Source organism: Elgaria multicarinata, chromosome 3 (assembly GCF_023053635.1).
Source record: "Elgaria multicarinata webbii isolate HBS135686 ecotype San Diego chromosome 3, rElgMul1.1.pri, whole genome shotgun sequence".
NCBI lineage: Eukaryota > Metazoa > Chordata > Lepidosauria > Squamata > Anguidae > Elgaria > Elgaria multicarinata.
In genome coordinates this window covers 77066965-77079242 of record NC_086173.1, presented here as the reverse complement: position 1 = coordinate 77079242, position 12278 = coordinate 77066965, and the positions used below count along the sequence as shown (strand labels likewise).

At 39.3% G+C, this 12278-nt stretch overlaps 2 protein-coding genes across 15 annotated transcripts in view; one reads left to right on the top strand and one right to left on the bottom strand.

The window, feature by feature from the left end:
• TCERG1 (transcription elongation regulator 1) overlaps positions 1-7245 on the top strand; it is a 47197-nt gene extending 39952 nt beyond the window's left edge. For 13 of the 14 annotated variants that reach the window (XM_063120634.1, XM_063120633.1, XM_063120632.1 and 10 more), the window contains 5 exons: positions 889-1071; positions 2004-2183; positions 2882-2965; positions 4469-4569; positions 6074-7245. In XM_063120634.1, coding sequence (XP_062976704.1) covers positions 889-1071; positions 2004-2183; positions 2882-2965; positions 4469-4569; positions 6074-6275 — 750 coding nt within the window. In that variant the 3' untranslated portion in view covers positions 6276-7245. Of the gene's footprint in view, positions 1-888; positions 1072-2003; positions 2184-2881; positions 2966-4468; positions 4570-5789; positions 5887-6073 lie in introns of all 14 variants that reach the window. The other variant, XM_063120639.1, reaches the window with a different exon arrangement.
• LARS1 (leucyl-tRNA synthetase 1) overlaps positions 1-12278 on the bottom strand; it is a 379820-nt gene that overhangs the window by 251950 nt on the left and 115592 nt on the right. The window lies entirely within an intron of this gene.

Sequence of the window (12278 nt, the reverse complement as noted above, 5' to 3'; positions counted from 1 at the left end):
TTCTGTTCATTATGAAACCTGGCTCGTATATGGATCCTTCATAAATTTGGTTTTTGATTTATACGTGTGATTGAAGTATGACCAAGGCTACTAATCCTAAAGGCTGGGCATAAGCCATGAGATTTATTGCTTCTCCATTATTTTAACCTCATGGACCATTGCTGGTCCTTCTCATCCTCCTCCAATCTGAGCTACAATTCCTGGCCTTACCAGTGTGTGGAGTTGTAGCCAATTTCTAGTCACTTATTCAACTAGAATAAGGTTCCCAAGCTGTGGGCTGGCATGTAAAGGTAGTTTAGGTGTGCCAAAGGACTTGGATGTGCCCGGTGCAGTTTTTAATTTGTCGTCTTCAAACTGTTGTGCTTGATATGACCATGATGGATGAAACAACAAATAAGCATAAGGAAACTCCAATCTCCCATGTTATCTTACAAACTGCTTTTGAAAGTTTCAGAGATGGCTTGCCATCTGGCATCGACAGCTGCTCTTTGATAAACGTAAATCCAAAGTCCTTGAGCACGCAGTTAGTCATGCAATTCTTTGAATCCCAGCTATTGTTTGTTCTCCACTGATAATATGAAGCTGATTTGCAGGTAGTTTGTCCTTCACCTCTTTCAGTTTGCAAAAGAAAGTCTTATGTTTGTAGCTCTAATTATCTGGCCATTGGAATCTGTGATGGCTATGTACAAGACAATTTCAAATAATTAAGTTGAACCCTTACATTGGTAACAGCAATAATATTTTCCAAAATTGTTCCACTACATGGTTCATATTTTAAGCATGTTAACATTAGGTTGCTTCATCAGACTTAATCTTAAGTTCGCTTTGTGTTAATACATGCAGTTGATAGTTCAATCAGCATTATTATTATTTTGGCTTCTGTTTCAGAATGTGGACTCGGAAAAAGAAAAAGAAATGGAAAGACAGGCTCGCATTGAGGCAAGCTTGCGTGAACGGGAGAGAGAAGTTCAGAAAGCTCGTTCTGAGCAGACAAAGGAGATTGACAGAGAGCGAGAACAGCACAAACGAGAAGAGGCCATCCAGAATTTCAAAGCTCTCCTATCTGATATGGTGAGGCTCCTCTGTGTTAAAGTTTACAAGGGCAAGCGTGCACGACTGTAAAGAGGAGATACAAAATTGTTTCTATTTGGTTTTAATATGTGAAGTACTGGAGAGTACTTGGATTTCTGAGCTAAAACCCTATAATTTGAAAAGGAGAGTTAATTACAAATCCTCTGTCCTTGAAGGCAGAGGGAAGACAATGACCAGTGTAATCAGTAATTTTGTAGCCACCTTTCCTAACCTGGGGCCCTCCTGACATGTTGAACTACAACTGATTATCTCGGTGGCCATGTTGGCTGGGAATGAGTTGTAGTCCAATACACTCGGAGAGCACCCAGTGGGAAAGGCAATTTTATAGCAGCTCAGAGCAGGGTGGTAACTAGTTGTCCTCCAGATGTGTTGGAGTACAACTTGCATCAGTCTTTGCTGATGCAGACAGTGGTGAGGGATGAAGAGAGTTGTAGGCCAAAACATCTGGAGGGCTATAAGTTGCCGAGCCCTACCATCTGCACAAAATGAAGCCAAGAATGTAGAGTGATTCTATTTTCCACTGAGTAGGGGGGGAAAATCCATATCAATATTGAAATGTGTTTGTATCCAAACCTGAATTCTAAGTTCTATATGAATGATGCAACCAATTCATATTTACATAAAATTGATGACTTCATAATTCTGGGGGGTGGGGAAGTAAAGTATTAGATAGTAATAAAAATGAAAAAAACGGGCTGGAGAATGAAAGAGAGTGAGGAAAGTGCAGACACCCTGCCACCCGCAAGAGTGTAGGCAATTTCTGTGTGCCCTATTTTGTACCTGTGCTTTCAGTAGAAACTTTTTGCATATCTTCAAATGTTTTTGCAAACATGAAAATTAAAACCATTGAAGTGTCAGTTTTAAAACAAAAGGAGTAGCTGCTTAGTGATCTAAATGTTTTCCTCTATTAGGTGCGATCTTCAGATGTGTCATGGTCTGATACCAGAAGGACACTTCGAAAGGATCATCGGTGGGAATCCGGCTCCCTTCTGGAACGAGAAGAGAAGGAAAAATTATTCAATGAACACATAGAGGCACTTACGAAGAAGAAGAAAGAGCATTTTCGGCAGCTTCTGGATGAAACTTCATCAGTAAGGAGATGCTTTGCATTCTCCCCTGGGCTTTAACTTTTTCGTTTCCTTAGCTCTTTCTCACTTTATATGTATACATTCTTACTAGAATTGTTTGTGAAATGCAATTGGTATCTTCTGCTGTTGTTCTATGCTCCGTTGTTTTTTGCTTAGAAAAGTCTAGGGGGGATGGTAATAAATCTGTGTTCAGGCTCACTGATGTGCTCCTACTTCTAGGGCTGAGCTATTGAGGGTAGGAGGAGATAGGAGATGTTTGTTAATCATATTTATGATCCCTTTGGGAAGGGAAATTTCACAAAATCTCGAGAGTATGTTCACTGGTGGGAGTTTGAATAGATTTGAACTTATATGCATAAATGTGAAGAGCTTGTTGACAGGTGCAGTGGCCCGTGCTGATATACATTTTGTCAGGTTAAGTATCTCACATTTTACCTAGTTTAAACACTATTTATTAATTAATTCAATTTCGGAATTTCCTTTTTGAAAAGACTTGTACAATAAAATAATATCGAGCTCATAAGTGTAAAAACAATTGCCCCGATACTTTGTGTGTGCGCACATCTAATCATGGGTCATCATAGGTTAGATCAGATCAGGATCTATCCCTTGAGCTTGGTCTGTTAGATATTGCAAAGATTTTGAGCTCACTCTGGATGTTTGCATTTCATATATCAGTCTGTATCTTTCTGTTTTAAAAGATTACCTTAACATCAACATGGAAAGAAGTAAAGAAAATAATTAAAGAAGATCCCAGATGCATTAAATTCTCTTCCAGTGACAGGGTAAGAAGCCATGTAATTATATTTTTTAGCCTTCCCATGTATAGTTAAAACCAGGTGCAATTTTCCCTCCTCATTGTAATATTTCATTCAACGGCAACAGATAACATCTCTACCTATAAAGCGGAAAGTATGTGTGTGTCACGTATGTTCCTAAATGTTTACCCACTTCCACATGCTGTTCACACAGAAAGGACTTCATGTATATGGATCAGAAAAAATCTAAAAACATGAATTTTGGGGTTTAAAGTATTTTTAAAGAATTTAATAAAATACCTAGGTTTACACCTACAACTCCCAGCATGCCTTTTTTTTAAAAAAAAAAAAAATCACTTGGCACTTAAAAGCCATTAATGCAGTCACTAGGCAAGCTTGCCTGGGAAAAAGAAATCCATAAGCAGGGTGCCACAACTAAGATGGCCTGCTCTCAAGTCTTCCACCACACCTCAGAAGGTGTTCAAAGATAACACATTATTCAGGACCTAGGCTTATGCCTATAACTCCCAGCATGCCTTGGGTGGGAGGGAAGATTTATCAGGCTTTGGGAGCCATCATCTGGAAGTGGCTCGCCATCCTGGGACTGAAGGGAGAGCACCTTCATTGGCTGCCTCAGTTACTAGGCCCCATCAAGAGCAGAAGGGAAAGAGGTCCCAGCTCTGGGCAAAAGGCATGCTGGGAGTTGTAGTTTTTGTTTTCTGTGGGGACAAGGAAAATCATGATGACAGCTTCAAGGCAGCCCTGGCCAGGCGTTGAGGGTGAGAGAGAGAGAAAAACGAAACTAATTTAATTTGTTTTAAAGTTACTTCACAAGGATTAGGACAGGCCTACCTTGCAGGGTTGTCATGAATGTAAGAGGGGAGTGAATGAATTTAAAGCCTGCTACTTTAAGATGATTACCTCACAGACATATAAGGGGACCCGAGCAAAACTGGGTAGAAACTTGAAATTTGACACACTGATAGGTTTGGCTGTACAATGTGCCAGAAAAATGTAAAAACATGAAATTTTGGATTTTAAATATTTTTAAAGAATTTAATAAAAAAACAGGCTTATGCTTACAACTCCCTGCTCCAGCCTAGGCATGAAGAGAGGTGTAGCTTTTTCAGGTAAAACAAAAAATGAGGTTTATCACGAAGCTCTAATTTAAAATACAGTTCTTATTAACATAATTTTCCATTTATTCTAACAAAACTATTTACTAACTCAACCAAACTAAGAAAACCAACCAACCTAAAGATGAATAAGTTGTATAGAAATTTATTATATATCAAATAAATGTTGTAAACATTATTCATGGACCCGAGCAACACCGGGTATATCAGCGAGTCTAACATAAATTAGGAAGTCAGTGTTGCAATGAGGATGAGATTTTTTTTAGTTGTGTATATTATGTCATATTATTTGTATGATTTTATCTGTACACTGCTCTGAGATCCCAGTGATTGCAGCGGGATATGAATGTTTTAATAAATAAATAAATTTTCAAATTTGCTTCTTTTTGTGCAGAAAAAGCAAAGGGAGTTTGAAGAGTACATCAGAGACAAATATATTACAGCCAAAGCAGATTTCAGAACGCTTTTGAAAGAGACCAAATTTATAACATACAGGTGTGTATTTAAATACAGCATAGATATGGGTTTTTAACATTCCATTTTCAGCTCCTTTTTTATTTCTATGTCAAATATCTCAGTAGCTTAATTAATTTAGCAGATTTTTTTTAAATGGGGAAAAAATGGACTGCCATCAATTAGTTACAAGAATTGAAAATGCCAAATCATGGTTTTCAATATTTTTGTTGAAATAAAATAAAATCACGATGGCTATTTCTGGAAATCCAGGATCAATTTTAGATTGTCTAATCTAATTCAGTGATGATCGATGAATTAATTTTTAAATTAGAGATGGAAAATTTGAGATGTCTATCCTGTGTACTATGTAGCCTACTCCCAGATATGCTAAAATGGAAAATTGGTACTGAAATTTTACTTTTATCTGTGAACGGATTCGTTTGGATCCAAAGGGTTGTTTCTAAATTAGCGGAACAGTTTGCATGAGAAAAGGGACCACAGATCCAGAAGGGTCCTTTTATTTGCAGACGTTCTTAAGCCTGTATTTTTCTGATTCACTGTTTCTCATACTGCAATGCAAAGCCTGAGACATTGTAATGCCACTCTGTGAGAAGTCTTCTTCTAGCTTTTAAATAAGAGTTCATAGAATAGCACTATTCCCTCCTCTACTCATCGTTCTTTGGATCCAAGCCTTTCATTGTTTTGTTTAACAGCAATCCCCAAAAGCTGTACAATGCTATCCAGTTACAAAAAAGGGTTAATTTGATCCTAATAAGTTACCTTTTTCTTTGCAGTTAGTGTTTTTATGCAGTATTGATTGATTGCCTTCATATACTACCTTTCTGCCAAGGTATTCAATGTAGTTTGAAATTTAAAATACTAAAGCAAAAACAAAAAGTTGCCAAATGTTAAAAGACAAAATTTATCTCAGGCTAGTGGTGGTTTCTTCAGGAGCTGGTGAGAAGAATCCCGTGGTCTGTGCTGCTCCTCTTCTACATGCTTGTTGTATTGAGGTCAGATTATTGTTGCCTTTGAAATAGAGTGCTGTCTCAAATGAATGTAATGATCAGATGAATGCCTCAGTTGGGCTGGATGACCACTGGGATATTGGAATCCATTTTCTACAGGTGTTCTTCAACTACAGTGTTTAATTTGAAATGTGCTCATTTTTCTTATTTTACATTTTTGTAGTTTAACTTAGTGCTGATTTTAAAAGGTACTGGCAGCCCTTGAGACTGAAGTCTTCTGTTTACCTGCAGAACAGATACAGCACAGGCAGTGGCAGTGCAAGATTTTTTACACTCACACATCCCTGCCATTTTGCCTCACCCCTGACCTGAAGGGGCAACCTTATAGGTGAGAGGATAGCCCAGTCTCTGTGTCCTTTTGAGCATTTGGCCTACCTGATTGCAATGTCAAGAGAGATTTATTTTGGTGGGTGGAATTGTTATTGGGACACCTGTCCACTAGTGTCTTCACCAAGATTCAAGTTCATTTATATAATGCCCAGTATGATGATGGTAATGTTTACACTTAATTGCAGATCCAAAAAGTTGATCCAAGAATCTGACCAGCACCTGAAGGATATAGAAAAGATATTACAGAATGACAAACGTTATCTGGTACTTGACTGTGTACCAGAGGAGAGACGCAAACTCATCGTGTCCTATGTAGATGACTTAGATCGCAGAGGTCCCCCTCCACCTCCCACAGCTTCAGAGCCTACAAGACGAACAACAAAATAATTATGAAGTACTCTTGAGCAAGAATATCTGTTAAGTCAAGAAGATTGCATGAGCCATCTGTCAGGTTTAATCATATACATTACTGTGAACCTATTGCAAAACCATCCAATGAGCAGAGAGAAAAGCAGCATTTGTGAACATAAAGCAGTCTCTGTACAGAGAGAACATTTGCATTATTGATGCTTTTTCTCTTTGCCGCATGACTGACAAATATTCTATCCATGCAGCTATTTCCAGTGATTTTTAGATCCTAGAACAATGCGATATCTGTGTACAAGATGTGGATGTTGGTAGCGTTTGGAGGCGTTCTTCTCAGCAGTGTTATGTGTGAAAGCCTTGGGATGATTGATATTTGTGGTTTGAAGTTAAGAACTACAAAACACCACAGATATCCTAATGGGAGAGCCAAGGTCAGGCGTTCTGATGATTAAACTATTGACTGCTGAAGACCGCAGTAAGATTATGCCCCTTCATGAACCTGAAAATATAGGGCCTAATTCTCAGCTCATGCGTGGCCTTTCCTGTATAAATCAGGACTAACTCCATTAATGTCAGTTCCAGCATGAGAGGAGAATGAACCTTGCAGTGACCAAATTGAATAAACACCATTTGATCTTGTTCACAGGCCTGCTTTGATTCCCCTCTCTTCCCCTCCTCCCCAATAGGCACAATCAAGTTGCTTTGCCCGGTAGTCTGGTAATGTTTTGCTGTAAATTGGAAATGCACAGGGGGGGAAAAAAAGTTTCTTCCCCAGGATAGCACGGTTGTACAAATACACTTTTATTTACCATAAAGTGATATCTACCAACCTCTGAATTAGAATATGGACTTCCCTTCTGGGTATTTCTTGTAAACTATATTCCTGTTTTGAATGTTAAACTTGTGTTTCTAAAGTTTAATTTTGAAATGTTGGGATTGTTCAGTTTACGTATTTGAACGACAATAAACCAACCCTTTTTATATATGGATTGTACATGCTCAGCAATGGTTTATTACATCATATGTTTCTAAACCCCATTGAGTTCTCATATATGCAGTTAACGTCCTACAAGGTTAATTGCAAGATAAGAACATAATTCCAATCTTTAAAAGAAAATACAATTGTTTTCTGCCTTAGAGTTCATACACTGGAGGTTGTTGCTTACTTTAGTCCTGCTAGTAACATATTTTGTTGTTTCAAATTTTAAAAGTTTGTGTGGAAGGTTGAAGCTTCGTCTTTTTTCTTTTTTTATATATTTTCTGGAAATGTGTGTGGGGGATGCATCCCTACTGGTTCTGCTGGCTCTGTCAGTGACATTTGGCACCATTGACTATGGTATGCTTCTGAACTGCCTGGCTGGAATGGGCCATGGGACCAGCATTTCATTGTTTCTGGTCCTTCCTGGAGGATAGGTTTCAGGAATTGGTGCTCAGGAAGTATTGCTCAATGTCTTGGCTTTTGGCCTCTGATGTCCCCTAGGGTTCCAACTTGTGCCACGTACTGTTCAACATGTACATGAAAACAGGACAAGATTATCCAGAGATCTGGAATTCGATGTCATCCATATGCGTGATGGTACTCTGTGCTCTCCTTTTCAAGTTATCCGAGTGAGAGGTTCTGAACCTGTTTCTGAGATCAATAATAAGCTAAATGTCAGCAAGTACATTAAAAGTTCATTTCTGGCAGTATAAGAATCAATTGGACTGCTAATCCTGTGATAAGGGTTCAGTCTGTTTTGAATGGGTAGCACTCCCCTTAAAAAAATCAGTTTGGGGTATTCCTGAACAAATCCTATTCCTGAATGCCCAGAATCCAGGTGCATCCAGGAGTGTGTGTGTCCAATTGAGCCCGTTGTCACATACACCTTTGTTATACCAAGTTGGGAATAATGTAATGTGATCTCTCCATCTGGCTTGTAATGTGCACTGACTTTGAAAAGCACTCAGAAACTTAAGCTGATTCAAAGCAGTAGCTAAAGTTCTGATTTGTTCATTTGTTGAAGAATGTCACCATTTTATATGAACTTCACTGGCTGACAGTCCATTTCTGGACTCAGTTCAACATGCTAGTTATTACCTTAAGGCCCTAAACAACTTGTGACTAGAATATCTAAAAGGTTATCTCCTACATTATACTGCTTGTCCATATAGGTCAGTTGGCATTATCGGGATATGGTCAGCTGTGCATATCTTGCTTCCATCTGAGGAATGGTTGGCCCTAGAGATGTGAAGGCTCAGGAAAAAGAAAGAAAAAATTGGGGGAAATCCCCCCCTTTTTTCCCCTGAAAACTTTTTCTTTTTTTTCTGAAAAATTGGGGAAAAAATAGGAAAAAATGGATTATGGAATGTTTTTATTTTAGCATGATTAATAAAATGTTTAAGATGAGGTGTTCATATATTTACTTGTCCAAATGATTTCTAAAAACTATGTCCAGTATCAGATTATTACAATTTCTGTGCTCCGAGGACAAGCAAGTCCTAGGTTGCAAACTGAGGCCTTTTCTACACCAGCCGTTTCTTCCAGGATAATATTGAAGCTGTTCCTACTGGGCCACATGATGCACAGCTGATCCTGCTGTGGTCTCGGGTCGACTCCTCAGTTATTCAGGAATATCACTTAATGGTTTTGTAGCAGTTCTTCCGGTATCTCGCTACAATCTCAACATCCATGGCTGGTGGGCCCCACTTTGTGACGCTGTTGCTGTTCAGAGCGAGCTCCCAGCTCAGCAAGCAGCCAACCCGCTGTCAGGGGCGTGTCCAGCAGTTTCGGAGGTGTGCAGGAGTGGACCGTCTGCCATTTTTGGCACAGTTTTTGAGTGGCTGTTGGCGTGTTGTGGCGCTGACTGTGTTTATTTATAAAAAAAAAAAAACACTGCGCAGCATTACGTAATCACTGGACCTCCTATCCGCCCCATTCGTAGCTGTGATTTTGCGCTCGTGCACATTCCTCCCGATTCATAAAAAAAATACCTCGTAGGCGTGTCATCTGCGTATCCCTGCCCACGTTTCCTGATCCATATGCGGAAGCACCATCAGGGGGGACACGTTCTCCCGCAATGGCTCTCCTTTACTTGTGGAAAACTTCCCTCATGTGTGCCCCGTGAGCGACGGTTGTGCAACAGGAAAACTCGCAACCATCCCTCCTCCCTTGCGAAAGGGCAGTAGGTGTAGATGAGGCCAGAGACTACAACTCTCAAATGCAAGAGCAAGATGCATTTCTGCCTCTAGGGGGCACTGCCATTGAAGCAGAGATTGAAACTGATAGTGATAGTTATACTTCAGAAAACGAGTCTGATTAAATTTCATGCCTATTCATTGAGTCTTGGTACCCTGTTTTTCTCAGTTCTTTTTATGGGAATGGGTGGTTTATGTCTGCTTGACACTGTGGAAGACTAGCAAAGACATAAATAATTTTCTTTGTTACTAATGTTGATGGTTTCTTCTGTTTTGTTTTTGTTTGTTTTAATGTTTTTTTGCTTGCTCATAAACTAGCAAAACCAAAGAGGTTCCTTACAGTTCAGGTGTTCCGTACAGTTCAAGAGCTTGTAGCTCCATTACACACACACACACACACACACACACACACACACACACAAGTAATTTTTTTAAAAGTAAATACAATTTGTAATTGTTTGAATACACTGTACTTTTAATATACCAAATGTGATAATTTTATGCCAGACCAACTTGTACATAATTACATTTTATATTCCTAAAGTAACAAAGTGGCTTTCAATCTGTAAAAAGTGCTAATATTGCTTTTTCTTGTTCAATTTTTCCAAAAGTTGTTTTTTCCCCCTGAAACCCCCCAGAAAAAAACTCCCCCCATGGCTTCAAAATTTCCGGAAATTTTACATCTCATGTTGGCACAAGTGAAAGGGGCCTTCTTTCCTTTGCAAATCTCTGTCCTGGGAGATCTTTCTGCCCCCTTCCCTGATGGTGTTGTGATGCCAGCTGAAAACTATTTCCTGCAGGCCTTTGGTTTCGCCAGTATTGCATTGATTATGCTTGGCTCTCTTATTATTGTTGATTTTTTACTTACTGCTGTCGTGTTTTCTCAATTTGCCTTTAATTGTGCCTGTTTTAAAATTTTGCTGCAATTAGCCATCTTGGGCATTTCACAAGAAACAGAAAGGCAGGATATAAATTTATAAAATAAACGTCCTGAAAGCCTGTTGGCTTGAATCAAACAGGAAGCAAGAGGCTCTTTTTTCCTAAATTCTAAGGCTATGGACGCTAGGTAATCCACAACATTTGGTCAGAGGCCTCCATTAGAAATAATTCACTATTTTAGATTTAAGAACAATATTCCATCCTCCCCATCTTCTAGATTGTTCTCATATTTAGAAGAAAGATCTCTTAAAGGATAGAATAAAATACTAACATTACTGTATTTTTAAGAGTTTTAAACTGCAAGGAAAATTACATCTTTAATTTCAGAAGACTTTAGCCCCAAGTATAACAAACATGTTTTCGAACCCCCACTGATTAAACTCAATGAGTTCTGCAGTGTTTTTCTCTTTAGAATCACAGTTCCTAGTGCTATTGCTCTAGGTTGTGTATAGCAATAAGAGGGTGTGTAGCTCAGAGGTAAGAACACATGGTTTGCATGCAGAAGGTCCCAGATTTGATCTCCGGCCTCTCCAAATAAGGCTAATAACAATCCCGGCTGAAGCCAATGGAGAACCACAGCCACTGTCAACAGTACTAGGCTAGATGGACCTAGGGTCTGATTCAGTGTAAGGCAAGTTCCTATGTTTCCTATGGCCTAGTTCAGACAACTCGCTAAACCATTCTCTTAACCATTTTGTGGTTAAGCGGCATTTATTTATTTATTACATTTTTATACCGCCCAATAGCCGAAGCTCTCTGGGTGGTTCACACGCATGGTTTAGTGTGTTGTCTGAACCAGGGCTCTGTGTATATATTAATAAACTTTTTTCCACAAATAGGTTATCTATACAACTTGCTCATAGTTCATCTCTGTGAGCCGTACTTCTCAAAGAGCCCACCTCAAAGAATGACTTCTAGTATATTTACTATGTATAACTCTAGGAGCTATCCTACGGATATTTAAATATTACATTTGCAATGGCTGTCAGACTTATAGTACAGCATTTTAATTTGAGGTGTTGTTATACAGTGCTTATTAAAGTTCAGAAGCCAAATCTTATCCCTGCTATATGCTTGACTTCATGAAATTCCCTCTAGAAAGAGTGGAGGGGATAATGTAGGATAGGAATTGTGGTGTTCTCAAATACAACATTTGCCCAAATAATGCTTTTCAAGGTGTAGGAGGAACATCTTGTATACCAGTGTTTAAACATCTTCGAAGAGGAAGTGTTGCACAAACAATAGCCAATGCAGATAAAATCAAATTTGTAGCCAGCATAGACATAAGCTTGTTAGTGAGGAAACAATGTTCTATACACACCAAGTGAATATGCATACACTTCCTGACAGCTGATCCTCTGTGAAGCGTATTTACACCGACATGGCTGACCACACATGTTATCCAAGTAGTTGCTGGGGATGGCGGTATTTTATGGGCATAAATGAAGTGGCATGTGATTCAAGAGCTTCATCTCGGGATATTTTGCAATGTCAAATAAGGTGCTGGAGTGCAACTCTTCCTGTATACAGCTGTTATTTTGTTAGCAATATCGGATCTTGAATTGCACAGTGTAGCTCCTTGACATAAGAAAAGCCGTGCTGGAAAGCACATGTAGTGCAGTATTCAGTTCCATAGTGGGCAACCAACTGCCTGTGAGAAGTGCACAAGCAGGACGTGACTGCAGGAGTGACCTCCCGCTCATGTTCCCCAACAACTGGTATTGAGAGGCATATTCATAGAATCATAGAATAGAGTTGGGAGGAACCTATAAGGCCATCCAGTCCAACCCTCTGCTCAATTCAGGAATCCACCTTAAAGCCTCCCTGGCAGACGGCTGACAAGCTGCCTCTTGAATGCCTCTAATGTGGGAGAACCCACGACCTCCCTAGGTAATTGGTTCCATTGTTGTA